This window comes from Neltuma alba, unplaced genomic scaffold, assembly GCF_004799145.2.
Source record: "Neltuma alba isolate B1F8T4 unplaced genomic scaffold, ASM479914v2 tig00011705_pilon, whole genome shotgun sequence".
Taxonomy (NCBI): Eukaryota; Viridiplantae; Streptophyta; class Magnoliopsida; order Fabales; family Fabaceae; genus Neltuma; species Neltuma alba.
Genome location: NW_021636342.1, coordinates 382,272 through 403,919, shown reverse-complemented (window position 1 = coordinate 403,919; position 21,648 = coordinate 382,272). Strand labels below are relative to the sequence as shown.

General features: G+C 35.5%; 1 protein-coding gene across 1 annotated transcript in view; it reads right to left on the bottom strand.

Moving 5' to 3' along the window:
- LOC114717028 (TMV resistance protein N-like) overlaps positions 1-21,648 on the bottom strand; it is a 72,369-nt gene that overhangs the window by 334 nt on the left and 50,387 nt on the right. The window contains exons 2-4 of the mRNA XM_028902106.1: positions 1,602-2,718; positions 1,134-1,493; positions 32-1,033 (exon numbers count right to left, since the gene is read on the bottom strand). Of these exons, the coding sequence (XP_028757939.1) occupies positions 32-1,033; positions 1,134-1,493; positions 1,602-2,718 (2,479 nt within the window). The remainder of the gene's footprint in view (positions 1-31; positions 1,034-1,133; positions 1,494-1,601; positions 2,719-21,648) is intronic.

The window sequence follows — 21,648 nt, the reverse complement described above, 5'->3', positions numbered from 1 at the left end:
TCTATAATGATATATGGATATTTATACATACTTGGTCCATTGAAGCAAAGAAATGTGATAATTGTTCACCTCCCACTGTTTCCAACGAAGCACATTCTTCTAACTCCAGGATACATAAACTTGGCGGAGTCTGCGGCAACGACTGAAGTTCAGAGCAAGAATTTAAATACAGACGTTCCAATTTCAAAAGATTAGCTATGCAGCCAGCAGGTAGACTCTTAAAATTATTTCCACTCAGATCTAATCTCTCCAATGATGATAAGCCCCTCCAGTCATCTGGCATGGATGCATCATCAATCTTGCAATAGCCTAAATCCAATTCTCTCAGTGATTTAATACTCAGCATTGAAGAAGGCAATGTTAAGCCCTTATGAATTGAATGCCCCCAAGGAAGAATCATGCTCCAAGGGTATAACATCGACCTTTTGCACCGACGAAATGACAATTTCTTGAGTTTCTCTAAACCACCAATGGAAGGAGGTATTTCTGTTATATCGGTTTCACTTGCGTCGAGCTCCTCCAAGCCTTCAATTTCATTCAACTTTTCTGGCAATCTAGAAAACTTTGAGCAGCCAGATATATCAATAACTACAAGGCGCTTCAAATTGTGAATGCTCTGAGGAAGGCAAACAAGATTTTTACAGCCCCTTAATTTCAAAGTCTTAAGACCAATCAATAAGCTAAGTGACTCAGGTAGTTTGACTAAATTTGTCTCCCCAGCATCAAGTGTTTCAAGATTTTTCATACTTTCTCCAAACTCTGGGAGAAATTTTACTTGAAGACATCCAGAAAGAACAAATTCTTTCAGAGCAGTCATTTCCAATTTTTTTGGACAACGGAATCTAAGATTTTTGCAACCTTTCAAATTCAACGCTTGAAGCTTTTTGAGTTGTCCGATCGAAGCATGAAGGTCAACAAGTTCTTCACAACCTTCGAGTTCCAATCTTTCCAGGTTTGGAATTTCCAAAAAATCAGGAGTTTCAATCAAGTTTTTGGAATAACGCAAGTCCAAAATCTTCAAATTCTTTGAGCACTGGACAAACAAATATATGAGAATCATTGAAAAAAACACGATGTGCTAACTAGCATAACCAATTACACTATCAATAACATCAAAGGATAAGATATCTTACCAGGCTAAGTTTCTTTAATTTGCTATGATTCATTCTAAGATCAACAAGTTCATGCAATCGGGTTCCAGAAGAAAGAGTGTTTAGAGGATATTTTGTCCAATAAAGTACTTTCAAAGCATGAGAAAGACATTTGAGGCCATTAGGGAGATGAAAATCACTTGATATCATCAGTAATCTGAGGTTGTGCAATGTTGAAAATGCTTCAGGATCCCAAAATGCCTTATAAGATGTGGATGAGGCCATACCTTTTATTTCTTTTGTGCCTTGGTAAACAACATTATGCAATGTTGAAAATGGTTCAAAATCCCAAAATGTGTCACAAGATGTGGACGAAACCATACCTTGTATTTCATTTGTACCCTGATAAACAACATTAGCCACAAGAAAAATGGTATCAAATTTACCATGTAAGAAATTAATAAGATGTAAAATATATTGAAACCAATAAGAGATAAGATCGATACTCACTAAATTGTTTTCCATAACTTTATCAATGTCTTCGTTAGTCCACAATCTACTACGGTTTCCAACATAATTAGAAGACTTATCCACAACAATTTTCCTACCCATTTGTTCCACCAAATCATGCATCACTAAAGTACTGCCATATTCCTTCAGCATAGATTTTTCTTGGAGAGTTGTTATTCCAATTTTTCCATTAAAACCACAATTTTCTAATATTTTTGTTATTTTGTTTTTGCTCCAACCATTGAAGAAGCAAGCAATATCTAAAAATATTGCTTGTTCTATATCAGTTAATGCATCAAAACTTATTTTAAGTATCCCAAAAATATCTTCATGGGGATCTTTCCTCAACATTCCCAAGGCATCTTTCCTCAACATATCCAAAGCATCTTCCCATTGCACAATGCTTTTTCCACAGAAAAAAGAGCCCAAAACAGAGAGAGCTAAAGGAAGGCCTCCTGCATAATCACAAACAATTTTAGACAGCTCCAACAAATCCTCCTGAGGCTCACTTCTTCCAAATGCTTTCTGACAAAAGAGTTGAAGGGCTTCATTTGGGTTCATAGTTTTAACCTCGTGTTGATATGCTACACGCGCTCCACGTAACAAGTCTAAATGCCTAGTTGTTATGATCACTCTACTCCCAGCACCAAACCAGTTTGGGCTATTAGCCAAATTTTCTAAATGGGTTGTATGGCTAACGTCATCAAGGATAAGTAAAACCTTTTTATTGCAACAACGGTTTTGGATTATTTTCTTCCCTTCATAGCTGTTTTCAATTTTCATGTTTCTTCTTTTGAGTTTTGAAAGAAATTGACTTTGTAACTGAACCTCGCCACCATCTCTTTTGGAAGCTACCCTAACATTGTGAAGAAAGCAACTAATATCAAATTGGCTACAATATTTCTCAAAAACAACCCAAGCAATTGTTGTCTTCCCAACACCCCCTAAGCCCCATATTCCTACAAACCGAACATCATTCGAACCTATCTCCAACAGTGGCTCTAGTTGTTCCACTTTATTGTCAATTCCAATGAGTCCTTCAGTATAAGGTGGTAGTCTAGGATGTAATTTGGTCCACAACTCCTCAACCACTGTGTCAACAAGTTCTGCTTCAGACCTACAAGTTACAACAATGTATGAATGGCCATGTGAAATATAACTTTTGATTTATTATGTAATTATACTACCTCTAGTCCTAACTATAAGATCTACAAACGAGGTCTTATAGTTAGGGAGGAGTAATATAATATTTGTTACTCCAATGTCTGCAATTGTTAATATTCTTTTCCTTCTAGATTATCAACACATTGAAACAATTTCACTATTGGCAGCAGCACAGACATGCAGTTCTTGTTCTTTTTTTTTTCAACGGGCATTTTAATTTAATTGTGATGTTAAAGCTTTTCAATTCAAGGATAAAAAGTTGTGGATGTGAAAAAAAAATAAAAATTAACAAAATACAAATTTAAAATTTAGAAACTTTTAACTTCAAATACCAAAAAAAAAAAAGAATAGTCACAAAATTTATTAGAATAAATGACGACATAACTAAAAAAATGACCCTGTACTATAAAGTTGATTCCACACCACTCAAATATAACTAATAGTATCAATGTCAAATAATTGTATTAAAAAAGTTTTACAATTCTTTTTTCTACAAAAGTTAGCAGTGAGAACTCATTTATTAAATAGTGGTAAACAGAAAAGGAAAGAAAGATTGAATAAACAATAAAAAGAATAATGACACTTGCAATACAAGGTATCATTGTGTATTACAACTAAAATGTTCATCTTAATAATTAATTTATTTAATTTTTAAACTAAGAATACATACATGTCAACCAAATAGTTTGACTACATCTAAATCAATATATGTTCCATAAAATGATTATATAAATATAAAATATTTGTTGCATAATTTTACCCAATAAGAAATTGACTCACCTATATTTATTGCAATCCCAACCAGATAAGTCTGAAACCTCCCTGAGAGAATCTCTCCAACATTTCATGACCTCATTGTCCCTTTGAAGCATTTGATGCCTAGCAAAAGCTTCGGCAAAACTTTCTCTTTGATGCCGTACGTCAGATGGATTTACATCATAAAATATGGGGAAACTTGTTGAGACAATTGTTTCTTGAGTAAAGAATATGTTTAAGCTCATCTAAACACCATGAAGAAGAGGCATAATTTTTTGAGAGAACAACAATTGCAAATAGAGAATCCTCAATTGCTTGTTTGAGTTCTTTGGAAATGACTTCTCCTCTCTCAAGTTCTTCATCATCTCTGAAAACCTTAAGCCCACTCTTATCTAGTGCATGGTACAAGTGGTCAGTGAAGCCTTTACGAGTGTCTTCACCCCTAAAACTCAAGAGATGTCATACTTCCAAGTTCTTTGGGTTGAATTGGAGTTGGAAGAGTTTGAAGAAGATCCTCCTTGATTACTTGCCATAAATGTTTAAGCCAATAATTTGAAGAACCAGCAATATTACGACCTGCAACACAACTAGACTATTTCATTTGACGAAAGGAAAAAAATGAAATAGGAGATGATCAGATTGCAAAGGAAAAAATGGAAAAGAAAAATAGGGGAAGTTGTAGATGTATGATATACTGACCTGGGCTTATAGCTAGAGGTGAAGTGTCTGAGCTCTAATGCTTTATATATACAAGCTTTCAAGTGTTTACCTTCTTGATGGTGTTATTAGATGGCTGAAACTAGAATTTCCGTGCAAGTTTCTCACAATTTCTCTCTGTTCCTTTTCTGTCTTCCTCTTTTCTCCTTCTTTTCCTCTCTCTTTTTCTGCAGTGAGGGAAGAGAGCTAAAAGCCCTACTTATTGTGAAAGGTTGTTTGGAGGCCGCCTCGAGAATGAGAAAAGGCTGAAAGGGTCCACGGTCTTCCTTCCATGCTCCTTCCCTCGCCACGACAGGCCAGTGATCACTTTTGACTTGCCTAACCAGCTTTTTTTTCCCCACAGTATATTCCCATTTTTTCCCCACAAATTAGCCTAACGGATTTGAACCACTGCATCTTTGCAACAACCACCAAAAAATTGGTTTTATTTGAATGATGGGTGACTTATTAATTTTAATGAGTTTCCAAACAAAACGCGTGATCTATAAAAGAGGGAACAAAAGAAATTTGAATCTGCGAGTTAATTGAAAAATAAATTATAAATACCATTAATTCTTGTTAAAATACCATCTTTTGTAAAGAAGAAAAAGAAATGAGGGGAGAATTGAAATAATAGAAGATCATATTTGTTTATTTACAATTTTTTTGGGTGAAACACTAGGTTATCCATTGGAGGATCTGGTGACTAATCCCTTCATTAGCTTGTGAGCACATCAATGTGTGGGACAGTTGGCTCGGAATTTTAAAGCTTTTCCATACTCAAGGTAAGAATCAAACCCTCAATACTTGGTTAAGGGAGGATGAACCCCTACCACTCAACCACACCGCTAGGGTTTGTTTATTTATAATTACTACCCTCTATCAATTGTGGAACCAATTTTGTACTTATTGCAATGATAAGTATCATAATACTCATTGCCATGGTAAAATATATACTATTCAAATATAGTTTTAATAGTCAAGATTTAAAATTTTTAACAAATAAATTTTAAATCAAATTTTTTTTCTAAAAATTTACAATTAAAATATTACATTTATTTGGGATTATCTGCGTATGAAAAGAAAACATTTTTTAGAAAAAAATATATAAAAAATAAATCTCAACCGTCCATATTAAATTTGAACAGTTGAGATTCAATAAGTATCATGGTGATTATCACTGCATTTATTTTTAGTCAAGTCTTCCATATATTTACTTTCAAGTTGGGCATTGGAAGGAAACAGAGAAGTAGTTTTTTTCCTTTTAGGGGGGGCTGAGCAAAAGGCAATTTTGTTTGGTGTACAATCGAATAAAGCTATTTGTAGTATATTCTTTTTTTTTAAAAAAAAAAGGTCCTGAAACAACATGAAGCCAAGAAAATTTTTAACTGCCTATAAATCCATAATCCCATGGGAAATCACATTGAAAATGGAGTTCATCACGTTTTGACCGTAGAAAATAAAGCAAAGCCCGCGATTTGCTTGATGTGCAAGTGCGTCACTTGCGATGGTTCCCGCCCCACCCCAAAACAAAAAAAATTTCTTCTCACATGATCCCGGTTAAGTCAACACCTAAACTTTCCAATTCCCCTCTTGATGTGGTCCGTACAACTTTGACGTATCCTAAATAATTTGTTTAAAAAATTAGAGAGAAAATAAAGGGTACAGATTCTCTCCTTTTCCTTTTCTTTAGTTTTTTATCTCAAAATTTCAAACTTACCCTTAAATTAAGAAAAATGGAGGGTTCAGACTCCCCTCCTAATTAATTTTACTTTGGATTTTGAAAAGATAGGCAAATTTCATGACTAATTTGCAATTATGAACCCCATTCCAAAAACACCAATACTCCAAATAAAAGTAATACACAAATGAAAAGCCCCCTCTATTGAATAAACCAAGGCTCCCTCCCAGTGCTTACAAGTGTGGCAGCTTTCTTTGAAAAAGTGAACACGAATGGAAAGCAACGCGTGAAAATATGGTAGAGTTTAGTCTTTAATGCGTGTTTCCTGGGATGTGTCCCTGTCTTTTTTTATAATTACTATCCTCCGTTAGTGGCATTGTTTAGACTTTTTAAAAGTTTACAACAAACCTCATTAAACTTTGCATAAAACTTTCACACTATTACTTTTTATTATTTTTTTACGGATGACTTAAAGTTTAATCAGAGAGTTAAAATATAATTAAGTAAAAATTTTGGGATATTATATGTATATAAAAATAAAATTAATGGTTTTAAGTTTTTATATAATTTTGCTCTTTACTTTCATGATGCTCATGAAATTATCATATTGGAAATGTAATGCATCATAATTCGACCGGAGAAAAGAAGTAAAGTCCGTAATTTGCTTTATGATGTGGCCATGTGGGCATGCGCATGATGAGACGTAGGGGGTGCGTCCCCCCTGTTCTTCTCACATGACTGCGGTCAAGTAACGTAAACGCTCCGATTCTTCCTTTGTATGTTCCGCATAATTTTAACTTATCCTAATGGCTTGTTTGCGTTAACTGGGAAAAAACGGAAAGATTGAGAAAATTAGGAAAAATTAATTTGGAGGTCTTCTTTTTATTAGATCCTTCAATTTTCTTCTGTTTGGTTGATTAATTCCTACTGTTAAATAAGACAAACACCGTTATAACTGTCAGTCAACATCTTCTCCTTCCCCGCTGTTCTCGCGACCTCCCTAATATGAGTTGCATGAGCTCGTCCATCAAAAAACCTTAAATTCCAGCTCCATCCCACCTGCTCATCTGATATATTTCCCGGCTTCCATTTTCTTCTCTTTTTTTTTTTAACTGGATCTGCGCAAGTCTCTCTCCCTTTAAATGGTTTCTTAAATTGAATCCATGCTAGTTATAGAATTTATCTTTACTTTATTATTGGATTTAGTTTATTTTTCATTTGTTCCTCTATTTTCTGCGATCCTCTTATCTCGAATTTGCTTCCCTTAGTCTAGACTCTGAATGTTCTATCTAAGTTGTTAAATAAAACCTATAACGGATCAGGAAACATACTAGGTCGAGTCTCGGTTCGGGTCGGTTAGATCCTCTTAGCTCACGCTTAAGCTAGACTATAAAAGTCTAAGCTTTTGAGTGCACAGCAGAGCACCTTTTTGCAAGAAAGAAATAAGAGAGAGAGATAGTAGGAAAGATCAACTACTGGAGTGATTTGAACTGATGAGAGGAAACCTCTATATATAGCTTTTGTCAGGGGTATTTTGGGTAACCAAAAATATCCACTAAGCCCATCAGATAAAATATGAGATAAGATATATAAGTATATCTTTATCTCATGATATCATGATATCTGAATTTAATATCCAGAATTAATCACAATTAATTCTAAATATATATACTTAATATATATATTTAATCTATACAATATAAATTAATTAATTTATTATAAACTAATCAAATTTATATCGTAACCGATTGTATATGATTCAAGGTGTTTGACCAAGTCAAACATATCACAATATCGCTTGGATATTTGACTGGTATATTCTCTTTATACCCGGTCAAATAATCCAGCCTATCAAGGGCGGATCCAAGCCCAAAATCCAACATCTCCCACTCGCACTTGATGGGTTGTCCATCGTGTGATAACTACATCTTTCGTTGCTTCATATTGGGTGTCTGCTGTGACCGCGTGGGCACGACATCATCAATTTGGATGCTTGTGCACTAGAAGTCCTTTACACAGGATCAGCACACAAGAACACCCTAGGTGTACTTGTAAATTGTATGCTTGTTGCCTCGAATGCCCTAGTTTTATCTATAAACTTTACTCATGGCATATCTAATCCCTCTCGAGTTATTTTGTTTACTCAAATTGCCTTCTTATACGCATGGTGTCCACACTTGCTTAGTTGTTCTGTTCAACCTGCAAGGAAAATGTTACAGATACCAGTGTAGATGTGTACTTCAGGACAAATCTTCCTTTTGACTATTCATCACTTAGATTTGGCATAGTCGCTTTTCCAGTCTTGACCTATTAGATTGCATCATTCTTGACCGTGGGGTTTAGGCTAGAGTAGCTATGAGTAAACCAGATCCTTGTGATGCTGTCTAAGTCTTGAGGGCATTATGAAAGGTTTTATTTCCTTTCTGGGACTCACACCATAATGGATTAGGGATCTTCCATTTATGTCCCATGTTACGGATTTGTGTGAGCTCATACAATATGAATTACATGCTATAGTGTCCGATCCACTAAGTAGAGTATGTTGCTTTTGGTTTTAGTGGCACCGTACAGACTTAACTTCTAAATGTACTTTAACACTTGAACCAAGATCTCTTCTGTCCCAACTAAATATGATGTCTTATAGGTGAAGAGTTCCTTGTCTGGTTATAGGTCTCATGGATTACACATTATCCATGATTCGGCCCAGAATTTTATGAGCCTCATCTCAGTCTAGCTAAAGTGACACTTGTGCAGTGATTCTTCCCTACCATCTCATGGTGATCATCTGCTGTCAACCCTTCTACGTCCCATGAGAACATAGCAAGGTAGTTGTTTGTGTGAGTGAGCCAACCTTGTGACCTGTACGACATATTGGTGTTGCATACCTTGTGCCTATGCATATATAAACGCACAAATGTATATACAAGAAAATTTTTTGAACTGGATAAAATGCATATAATTACTAAGTAAAAGAAGGTTCAATACAACGTGCCTCACGGTTGCACAATTGAAAGAAAAAAGATAAAAAAGAAAAAGGAGTTCAATACATCATGCTTTACGCATGCCCAAGGCCTTTACATGCTTGACAAAAGGATCTCTAACTATAGGCTTGGCTAGGGGATCTGCCAACATCTTATGAGTGGACAAGTATTGAACAGTCACTTGTTTCTTGGAGATCATATCTCTTACAAAGTGATATTTTATGTCTATGTGCTTAGTACGATTTTGGTACTTAGGGTCCTTTGCATAGGCTATTGCTGCTTCACTATCGTAGTGAATTAGGGTTGGTCTCTTACTACCACCATGGATTCCTAATCCTACTAAGAATCTTTTAAGCCAACAGTCGTAGAACATGCTACGTATTCTGTTTCCAAGGATGAAAGAGACACACATGTTTGTTTCTTGCTGCTCCAGGAGATTGCTCCGTTGTTTACTAGGAATGTATAGCCTGATGTCGAGTATTGCTCGTCCAGGTCTCCTGCCCAATCAGTATCGGAATAACCCTCCACACAAAGGCCATTTCCTTGATAGCACAACTCATAGTCCATGGTTCCTTTTAGATATCTCATAATCCTCTTTACGGCTTCCTAGTGTTTTACTCCTGGATTGGATTGGAATTGTCTTACAAGTCTAACTGCGGATCACATGTCCAGCATGGTACTCAACATAGCATATATTAGGCTGCTAACGACACTTGAGCATAGAACTCTCTTCATGCTATCTATATAGCATTGTTTTATAGGGCTCATTTTCTCACTTGGATCATGTCCCTTACCCACTGGGGTATCCATAGGCTTATAGTCTCTCATATTGAAACACTCAAGAATCTTTGTTATATATGCCTTTTGTGACAACGACAACAATTTCCTAGAATGATCTCTTCTTATCTTAACTCCTAAGATATGTTCTGCTTTGCCTATATCTTTCATCTCAAAGTTCAAGGACAACCACTCTTTGATCATCTTGATTAGTTTGAGATTGGTACCAGCTAAGAGTATGTCATTGACATAGGGAATAGAATGAAAAAATTGTCTCCAAACCATTTGATATAGACACAGTGATCTTCTTTGATCATTTCGAAGTCATAGGAGCTTATAGCTTTGTGGAACCTCAGGTGCCACTGCCTAGATGATTGCTTGAGTCCATAAATGGATCTCAAGAGTTTACAAACCTTTTGTTCGTTTTCTTTCTATATGAAGCCCTCAGGCTATTCCGTATAGATTTCTTTATCTAGTTCTCCATTTAGGAAAGTGGTTTTTACATCTATTTGATGCAACTCTAAGTCTAAACTTGCTACTAGAACCAGTATTAATCATATCAAGTTGAAACGTACAACGGGTAAGAAAGTGTCTTCGTAGTCCACTCCTCTCCGTTGTGTGTACCCTTTGTCAACTAAACTTGCTTTAGGTTTATCAATTGATCCATTAGCCTTGTGTTTGTATTTGAGAACCCACTTGTTCCTGATTACCTTTCGGCCAGGTGGTAGACCAACTAGTTCCCATACTTGGTTAGACTCCACGAAATCCATTTCCTCTTGTAAGGCCTTTTTGTCATTTTTCCTTAGCAGGCCCTGTTAATGCTTTTCTAATGCTTACAGGGTCTTCTTCATTGTTTTTTGGACTAACGATGAAAGTTGCTCCTTCGACTGAGAAGCGTCTTCTAGGAGTTTTGTCTCTATTACTTCTCCTAAGTGGGGTTGCTACAGGACTTTCTTCTTGTGGATGCGTCAAACCTGGTTGTGAAAATGGTTCAACGCTCCCACTCGGATCAGTAGACTGAGAAACACTTTGTTGCTCCTCGCTGCTAATAAAGATAGCTTGTGCAATCAATACTCCCTCTGCTAGGAAATTCAGTTTCTATGAACGTTGCATCCCTTAACTCTATCTTAGTCACTGAGCCATCATCATTTTCACCAATGAAGACGTACCCCTTAGAGGTCTCATAATATCTTATGAAGATACACTTTTTGCCCCTTGGTTCTAACTTGTCATACTTGTGAGAAGAATCACGAATGTAGACCACTGATCCCCATAGTCTTAGGATGCTTAGATCCAGTTTGCAGTTTGTCCATGATTCATAAGAGGTTGTGGTGACTGATTTAGAAGGCACTCAGTTATGAATATGGCAGTTAGAAGAGCATCTCCCTAATATGAGGTTGGGAGCTTCGCTTGTGCCATCATTAACCTAACTATATCAAGGAGAGTTCTATTTCTCCTTTCAGCAACTCCGTTTTGTTGAGGAGTACCAAGGATTGTTAGCTACCTAATAATACCCCTTTCTTCATAGAGCTCCTTGAATTGATCAGAGAGATATTCTTGACCTCAGTCAATTCTTAAGCCTTTGATTATTGAAATTAGCTAATTTTTCACTAGATTGAGATATTTTCTAAAGCATTCTAATGCCTCAGATTTGTGGGAAATCAGAAAAGTATAGCCATATCGAGAAGAATCATCGATAAAGGTAATAAAATAACATGCTCTGTGATGAGCCCTTACACTCATCGGTTCACAAATATCAGAGTGTACCAATTCAAGAGGGTGGTTAGCCCTGGTTGCCTTTCCAAAAGGCTTCCTTGTGCTCTTGCCAGCTAGGCAATGTTCACACAGAGACATTTTCTTTTTGGATACATTACCTAGCAAACCCTGTTTTGCTAGTTTGGTCATGCGTTCTTGACCAATATGTTTTAATCTAGCATGCCATATATCGTAATTGACATCAAAAGAAAGCATATAGCAAGAACTAGAATTAAAATTGTCATTGAAATTCTCTAAAACAAAGAAACCATATGAAACATAATCAAAAACTGAAAAATTAGTCCCATACAAAATGTCTACGATGAAATCATGAAAAAAGACATTAAAATGAAATTTAACTAAGGAAATAACAGACACAAGATTTTGTTGGATATTCAGAGCGTAGAGGACATCTTGTAGGACTAAGGTTTTTCCTCCATGCAGGATTAGTTCACAAGTGCCAATCCCTTTGACTTCTACCCTCATGTTATTCCCAACATAAAGCCATCTACTTCTTGCTGGTAATCGATGAAATTCTGTGAAGTTGCCACGATCCTTGCTCATGTGGTCTGTTGCCCCTGAGTCTATAACCTAAACAGGATTAGTTTCAACAATCAACGCAGTGCTAGAAACATAAGAGAAATGTATTGAATCTAAATCTAATTCCTTTTCTTTCTTAGGGTAGTCCTTGGCATAATACCCCTTTTATTGGCAAGCATAGCATTTGATGGTTGCTATGTTTCACTTCTTTGCAGATTTCTTGCCTTTCTTGGAGGAATTCTTTCCCTTCTTTACTTTAGGGCCGCCGTTCTTATTTTGAGAGCCTTTGTTTCTCTTGGATTGACTTTGGGAGGTTGAGCCTCTCTTTCCTTTAGTTAAATATGCCTTATCGATAGGTTTCACAATCTCCATTCAGTCATCCTCCAATTAGAGGTGGCGGGCTACATCAGCAAAGGTTTTTATACTCTCATTATGAGTAATAGCATGCTTTATGGTATCCCAACTGGTCGGGAGAGACCTCATGACAGCTTGAATATGTTGCTCATTAGATAAGGTGCCTCCGGCTTCCTTAAGCTCCCTTATTAAGTTCTGCATTACCCTTAGGTGATGCCCTATGGGAGTGTTAGGAGCTAGCTTGAAATTATCAAGTTTGACGGTAAGTCTCCTAAACCTTGCAACAAAGGTACTATCAAATTCAGATTTCAGTACCGCCCACATGGCAGAGGCAGAAGGGTGTGTTTCAAATTACACTAACACATTGTCAGTCATAGTACTTAGCATAGTGATTTTGGCAATGGTGTCCCTTTTTGTCCAAGTTGTGTAGCCATCCTGGTCCCTTCGCGATGCATTCGCCTCAAGCTCTTGAAGAAAAGTAGTCAACACATCAGTGACTTCTTGCTCTTCGAGGACTTATGATATCTTATGATGCCACATGCTGTAATTGTCTCTGTTTAGCTTGTCACCTCCTATGAGGTTAGCTACGATGGACTTAATTCCTTTTTGAGACATCGTCCGATCATATAGACAATAATGCATTTTAGTATGGTATGTAACATAATGTTATTCAAGTAGGTCATAGACTATCCAGGTGGGAGTCTTGTCAGTTTCATGATCAGGAGACAACTAGGTTGGCTCCCATCCCATTACTCCTGGTTTGCCTTTTACCCCTCTTATGTTTGACTGTCCTTGAAAATATCCCCAATTTTGAGTTTTCCTTATAAAACTCCCACTCAATTAAAGCACTTATAAATAAATAATAAAATTTATTTATTAACAAAGAATAAATGTTTACAAAAAAAATGGACAATTCCAAAATAAAAGTAAACATGAACCAAAGAAAAAAATAAACAAAGAACAAAAACCTATTCGTTCATGACATATTTTATCATTGGTCCTCTTAAGATCTCTTGAACGGTCCTCCAGCATTTACGGAGACTTTGTTTAAAAAATCCCTCACTAAAGACGTGTCCCCTCCTTGCCAGTTCCTGTCTATATTGAATTACGATGTTTGCGAAAAATAGTGCATCTTTGTCATTGGTGATTTTTTTTGCATACTAGCTTAGTTTTGAAAACAAACATTTTTTATGTTTGCATTGATTAGCATGCTTTTCTGCTATTTGTTTGATTAGATCTGCGTCCTTAGGTCTGCAAACTTCCTCCTGTTGTCGATAAGGAACACATTTCCTTTTACCATTATTCTCCTCAGGAACATTGGAGTATGCTCGTGACTGAAGCCTTTTTCTTTTATTAGTACTTTCATCGGCATAATAATTTGAACTCTTTGGAGCTTCAGAAAGAGGAGAATAACTTGGATGTATTTCAAAACTAGGATTAGAATTTGAGGTTGTCATTTCCTAAACCAAAAAAAGTTTAAGTTAAGAAAAATATAAAAATAAATATTTAAAACATTTATTTGCTATTTTTCATACCCAAAAAGTCATAAAAAATAAGCACATAATATATCAATTTGTAGCTCATGATTTTAGGAATATTTCAGGCTAAATAGGGTCCAAAAATAAGCCATCATGCGCCCTCACGACCTCCAAGAAGCATTCCAAAAAAAATTTAAAAAACAAATAAAGGAGGGGAGGATTGCCCACTCTCGGACATGCACTGCCTTTCCAGCCTCTCACCGTCATTGGACCTACTCCATTTGATTCCCCACATCTCAAGGAGTCCATATATGTTCTTTTTGTGACCTAAGGGGCCCTAAGTGGGCCCCACGCACCCACTTGGTGTGTCGGTAGGGAAAAAAAAGTATTTTATTTTATTTTATTTTTGGGTCGGGTCTGTGGAGACCGACCCAACCCTATGGTGGATCCGAGTCCAATAGACCCGGAACGTTGCGTTTCACTTTAAGTGAAACGCAGCGTTTGACTGCAACCCAAAACAATGTTGTTTTGGGTTGGCTAGTCATCCTTGACCTCCAGCCGGGTCGACTTGAACCCGACTGGAGCTTTGGCTGGTTTGTCGCGATTCGCCAACTTCGAACCTCCATATCTTCCACCTTCGAGCTCCGTTTTTCATGTTTTAGGTGTCTATGAACTTGTATTTTTGTGCTCTGCAATTCTATGGATTTATTTTCTTAAAAAAAAAAGTCATTTTTAAAGACCCAAAATATGGTTCGGCGTAACCGACGGCGGAGCTTGTGGAAAACTAGCTTTCAACATGTTTTTGATCCTTACAGCATTACGGATAATATTTTCATACTTCAAATATATATATACAAAGCGCATTTTCGAATTTAATTCACAAGCATATCAATATTCAGGAAAAAAAAAACATACGAACGACGTAGCGAAATAACAGAACCGTAATGATATATATACATGCATATATATATATTTATGATGCCTAAAGATCGTCGGGGCTCTAATGCCAATGTTAAATAAAACTTAGAATGGATCAGGGAACATACTGGGTCGGGTCGATCAGATCCTCTTAGCTCACGCTTAAGCTAAATTATAAAAGTCTAAGCTTTTGAGTGCACAGCAGAGCACCCTTTTGCAAGAAAGAAATGAGAGAGAGAGAGATAGTAGGAAAGATCAACTACTGGAGTGATTTGAACTGATAGGGGGAAACCTCTATATATCGCTTTTGTCAGGGGTATTTTGGATAGCCAAAAATATTCACTGAGCCCATCAGATAAAATTTGAGATAGGATATATAAATATATTTATCTCATAATATCATGATATCTGAATTTAATATTCAAAATTAATCATAATTAATTCTAAATATATATACTTAATATATATTTAATCTATAGAATATAAATTAAATAATTTATTATAAACTAATCATATTTATATCGTAACCGATTGGATATGATTCAGGGTATTTGACCAAGTCAAACATATCACAATATCGCTTGGATATTTGACTGGTATATTCTCTTTATACCAGGTCAAATAATGTGGCCCATCAATGGCGGATCCAAACCCAAAACCCAACATAAGTAATTCAAGCTCAAATAAATGAACTTTGTACGAAACCCCTATTTTAAGGTTCTTTGCTTTGTTCTTTTTTCTGCTTCGCCTTTATTCCCTGTGTTCCTACCGTACCCCTGTGAGCTATACGGACGGACATGACCCGGGAACGCTTTTCCTTTTTGCCCTTTAAACCTGAACCAAACCAGACGCTATGGAGCATACTCAATGTACTGCCTAATGATATTCATCGTGGAAGGAATAGTCAGTTGGGCAAAGTGGGGGGGTGAGGTGAAGATTTAACGAAAAGTTATAACAGTATTTGTCTTATTTAACTGTAGGGATTAATGGGCCTAATAGGAGAAAGTCAAAGGATCTAATAAAAAGAAAAAAAAAATTACAAGGACTTGATTCCAAACTGATAACAACTATAAGAACCTCCAAATTAGTTTTCCTAAGAAAATTATTAGACTGTGTTGGAAAAGTAATTTGTTTGAAAAAATTATAAAGAAAATGACGGGTAACAGATTTTCTCCTTTTCCTTTTCTTTAGTTTTTTCTTCAGAATTTCAAATTTACCCCTTAAATTAAGAAAAATAGATAGTTCTGACTTCAAACTCCCCTCCTAATTAACTTTATTTGGGATTTTCAAAAGATAGGTAAATTTTATAACTAATTTGCAATTATAAACTCTGGATTCCAAAAACACTCATACTCCAAATAAATGTAATACACAGCAGAAAACCCCCGTCTATTGAATTCACATGGAGCAACCACTTATTATTTGTCTTTAATGTATTTATTCTTCTATATTAATTATAATCTACTTTTACATGATATGAAAAATCAGTTAAAAAATGTCCTTGATCGATTTAACATAAAAACTAGGGATGAAAATCAAGATGAAACTATCAGAATTGAGGGAGGAAGATTTAACATTAAAAAAAACTAACTCACCATTGCTTCCTTGAGCAATTTTTTGACTTTGTAATGGTAGACGTCAAGTTTTCCTTATTCAAAGGTCTTACACAATGCGAGAATGATAAAAATTTCTCATCTCTCTAAATTTCTAATAAAAAAGACATTAGAGTCATTACATAAAATCTCTAAATTTCTAATAAAAAAGGCATTAGAGTCATTTTATAAAATTTTAAAATTCATTTTTGGGTTATATGACTTGATTAGGATTTTAGCAAATTCAATAATCCAAATAAGAATATGAGTTATTTAAATATCTTTTTAAAAGACTTTTCTTAGAAAAATTAAATATTTTACACAGTTATCTAATTCTTTTTAATACCACTACAGTCCGATCCCTAGACCCAACAATCATATATGTGTGTGTGTGTGTAATACTTACAATTTTTGGGATAGGGTCCTGTTTTATAAGTTAATTACCGTTTGTACCTATCTAAAAATTTACTGTATTTTTTAATTTTTATGCTTAATTACTTACATTCTCTCTTATCTTTTTTATGCTCATTGTCTTTCTTACTCCCCCTCTCCATGAATAAAAGTATTATTTTTTTCCCAAGAAAACACATTTGCTACATTTTTATTGCCTTTAATTGACCAATTTGAATTATTCAGCCAAAAAAATTAACCAATTTGAATTAATTTTTTATTAATGTAATTTAATTATTTATATGACAAGAGACAAGTTAGTTCAGAGTTGGAGGTCAGATTGGAAGATCAAGTCATTCCACAAGTAGAAAAGTTTAAATATTTGAGATCAATTATACAAAAGAATGGTGAAATTGATGGAGATGTTAGTCATAGAATTCAAGTTGAGTGGTTTAAATGGAGAAAAACAAGAGGAGTTATTTGTGATCGGAAAATACCAAATAAGGTTAAAGGAAAGTTTTACCGCACTGCTATAAAACCGGCAATGCTATATGGTAGTGAATGTTAGGCTTTAAAGGGACAACTTGAACATAAAGTGGCAGTTGCTGAGATGAGAATGCTGAGATGAATATATGGTCATACAAGAAAAGACAAGATCCGTAATGAATATATACGACAAAAAGTTGGAGTGGCTGCTATTGATGAGAAAATGGTAGTAAACCGATTGAGATGATTTGGGCATGTGCAAAAAAGGCCTTGGGATGCGCTAGTGAGAAGAGTTGACCAAACAGTATGGAGTTCTCTAAAAAGAAGGAGAGGAAGGCCGAAGACAACGCTTAATAAAGTCATTGAGAGAGATCTCTCAATTAATAATATATCCAAAGATTTGGTTTTGAATAGAGCTCAATGGCATTATGCGATCCATGTAGCCAACCCCGCCTAGTGAGATAAGGCTTTGTTGTTGTTGTTGTAATTTAATTATTTATAACCTATTTATACATAGGACGGGGGAAGTATCATATTGCTTGAACCATTATGTTATAGGAGAGGGCCCAAAGCTAGGTTATATTTTGTCTGCACTGTACATTTCTGTTTTTTAGGCGCAAGTGTCATTTTATTAGAGATAATCTTATTTGAGATACTGTCGGATATTAAATATGGCCACTTCTTTCAACAGTGATTTGAACATTGCCTCACTATATTGTGGAAGACTAACTCTCCATGCTGCTGCTAAATCCAATCATGTCGGTTACGAAATTGTCTCTCATGCAAAGTATAAGAATATTTCTAACTCAAAGTATTGGGGTGTGCGTGTTGAGTCTTTAAAACTTGAGACCAGTGGCCAAGTTTTCCCATGTGCCTACAAATGCTGCAGTTTTCTTTGGTAAAAAATGAATGTGAATGGGAAGAAAAGGCGTAAAAATATGGGAGAGCTTCGTCTTTAATGCTTGCTTTTTGGGACGGGTCCCTATTCTTCTTTCCATCAGCCTTCCCACACGACTTTGACTTGTATCCCTGCAATCAAATCAACTAGGCGTCAATTTTAACTTATCTTATGGGCCTTTTATTTTAATCGGAAAAAAGAAAATTAGGGAGGAAAATAACAAAATCTCACCTGTTCATCACCTCAAAGATTGAGAAATGATAATAATAAATTGTTGTTAAAATACCATCTTTCGTGAAAGAGAAAAATAACTGTGAAGAGAATTGAAATAATAGAAGATCACATATTTATTACTTTATAATTAGTACCCTCCGTAAGCTGCACTGTTTACACCTTCTAGTTAAGTCTTCCATTTATTACTTTCAAGTTGAGCATTATATTGGGTTTCAGAAGGCATGGTTCCACATTCTCCGGTTACAGCTTGGGAGGTTGCGCCCTGTGACAAACCTTATTGCCTGTGTTCTTCAGCTTCAGAGCCCGTTATGTTTTCATTAAAAGCATGAAGTTTATGATAATTATGTCTCGCAAAGTCATCAAACTTCAATTTATTCAAACTTAAAAGAGATTTAATTTGGTGGTTTATCATTTTAATTTCTCTATACTGCATATTATGAAAGTGGCAGCAGACAGAAAGCAAGTTACTCTATCATTGAGTCGTTCTACATCCTCTGGAGTATGAAACGCCATCCACACTTAGTTATGTCTGTTCCCATTTTTTCCACGAACTAGCTTTTCAAATTTGAACCACTTTTAGTTTCAAAGAACCACTAAAAATGGATGTATAATTGGGAGTTGTTATTGATGAGTACGTACAGACAAAAATATGTAAAAGAAGTGTGAAAGGATCGAGGGAGAGGTTGGACGAAATTGAGAGAAGGACGGTGAAAAAGAATTCACAATGGAGGTGACCACTGTGCTTTTATCAAAGTTAATTTGAAGATCTTGTTACAAGAAAATAACAACAGCTAAAAATTATTTCAACTAAATAATTAAATTCCAGTCCCTTTCAAATTACAATATTGTTAATTGGTTGTGAATGTTCAAATTAAAAGGGCCGAAACTGTAAAGATGAGATGGGATAATTGAGAGGCGTGCAAAAAGCAAGCACAATGGGTGTTGTTTGGGTTTGCATAATCTTCTTTTTTATTTTATTATTATTATTATTAGTATTATAATTATAATTATTTTATTATTGAAATCTCGTAACACCCGTGAAGCTAAAACGGGTCGGGTATATTGTTTAGATGGTGCAATGGAAATAGGTAGATTGCATTATTAATTATTAATATGATACCTATCCATTTAATGACGGTCTCCTTCCGTTTGAGTAAACAACGAAACCCTCATGCTATAATAAACGTTTCCTTCTATTATTATCTTGATTATTTTCCCAATGCAACTCATTTAAACTGATTGCAGGTATTCATGGGAGATTTTTAATATTTTAAATCTGTTTTGAACAATAACTAAATTTACCAAACAAATATGTGGTTATTTAATTTAGTTAATGAAGCAAAACAAGCTTTCATATGGAATATGGAATATGGAATATGTGGGTATCCAAAAGTTTTTTTAATTAACATTCTTATTTCCCTCTAATTGACTCCTAACAAAATATATCTCAATAAATTAGAAATATAAATATATAACGATGTATCATCATAAATGTAGTCCTTCAGATTTGCATTTAAAAATGATATAGAGCAATATGCACCTATCTGTGCGTAGCACGGGAAAGAAGATTCTAGTTTGTGGTGGAAAAGCAAGCACCATCAATTTGTCTCAGAATAAAAATACTACCTCCAATTTTTAATATAAGAACTAGATAACTAATTTAAGTGGATTAAGAAAATTAGTTAAGTTAGTTATTTGTAATAAATAGGTATTGTCTTTTCTAAGATATCATTGCTAATCAAGTGTATTAGTTAGAACTTAACTACCATTATCACAAGAATTATTTTGAGAAAAAATAAATAAATATAAAAGACAAAATAGATTAGGCTCTTATATTTAGAACTAAAATAAAAATTAAATAAGCTCTTATATTAAAAATCGAAGGTAGTAGTTTATAGAAATAGAGGCAATGTATAAAAATGTGTGTGTGTGTGTGTAAATGGCGTTTGCGTGGAAGAAACGTTGGCTTTCTCACCAGCAACGTATCAACATATCTATTTGTAGATCATAAATATTGAATTTTTTCTTAAAAGAAAAAAAAATCTACGCCAATATTTCCACCACTAGGCTCCATTACCGGATGACTAGAATGAGCAGGGGACCCACTTTGCTCCTTCCATGCCCCTTCCCTCACCCACTCCTTCCCATAGATTATGTTATCATATGAAATAGAAGCAAAAGACATAAAATGCTGTCATTGACTGCCAAAGACTTGGAAAAATGAATGTGAAACTAAGGAAATGCTGCTTCCACCTAAAACTCATATTTCTCAAGTGGAAATCTCCATGCTCCTTCTCCCATGACTTCGACTCGTCTCACCACATTCAAGTCAAGCCTGGTTTCAAGTTCCTCCCAGTCTTGAATAAGCTGTAGTTTTTTAACATTGGTTTTTTATGATTTTTCCTTCTGAAAAAAGTAACTAATATTTCTCTAACTTACTTGCAAATGTATGAGAGTGTGTGTATTAATAATTGATCCACCAAAATTAACTCATGAATTTTAGAAAGTTAGCTTAGCTAATTTATTTAATAAAAATGAACAAAATCTTTTCAAAAGAAAAAAAGAGACAGGCTGATCTTATAAAGCAAATAGTGGAGCTATGGGTTATAGAACACATTCTAGAGGCGGGAGATGAGTGAGAGCATAGAGGGAGCAGAAGGTGACGGTGGCGGTGAACAAAGAAAGGGTGACTAGAGGATGGATAAGGTAGAGATGGATGGAGTTTTCAGAAGTAAGGGAGAGACGGTGACTCTGAGGAATTCTAGACGTGGCACGCATAGCGGACATGATTCACAACCAAGACTCTCCTACAAAGACAAACTGTTGAGTTTGGGGAAAACAAGATTTTTTGGAAATGAACCTATCCTTGGTTGAGGCCCTCAAGGGGTGGAGAGATTATTTTACCAAGAGTAGTGGGACACCGGCCGAGGGGGTCGAAGGTGATCAAAACGAGCAGGAGAATGAGGAGGAAGAGCCCGATGAGTCCTGGGTTACAACAGGAAAATTCCCTAAACTAAAGGTGTCAGCAAAAGAATATGCGGCTTGGTGCAAGCCGTACATGAACTCACTAATTGTGAAGTTACTAGGAAAGTCCCTACAAGCGAGGTTTATGAGACAAAGAATGGATAGTATGTGGGGTAAGAAGAATCTGATTAAGGTGACCCCACTAAGTAATGGGTACTATATCATCTCATTCTCCACGATAGAGCACCGAGATTTTGCTCTACATGAAGGACCATGGATGATCGCGGATCACTATTTGATGGTGTAACGTTGGCAACCCTAACTTCAACCCATGGAAAGTTGACACCAGAAGAAAATAGCGGCTTGGATTCGGATTCTTGATT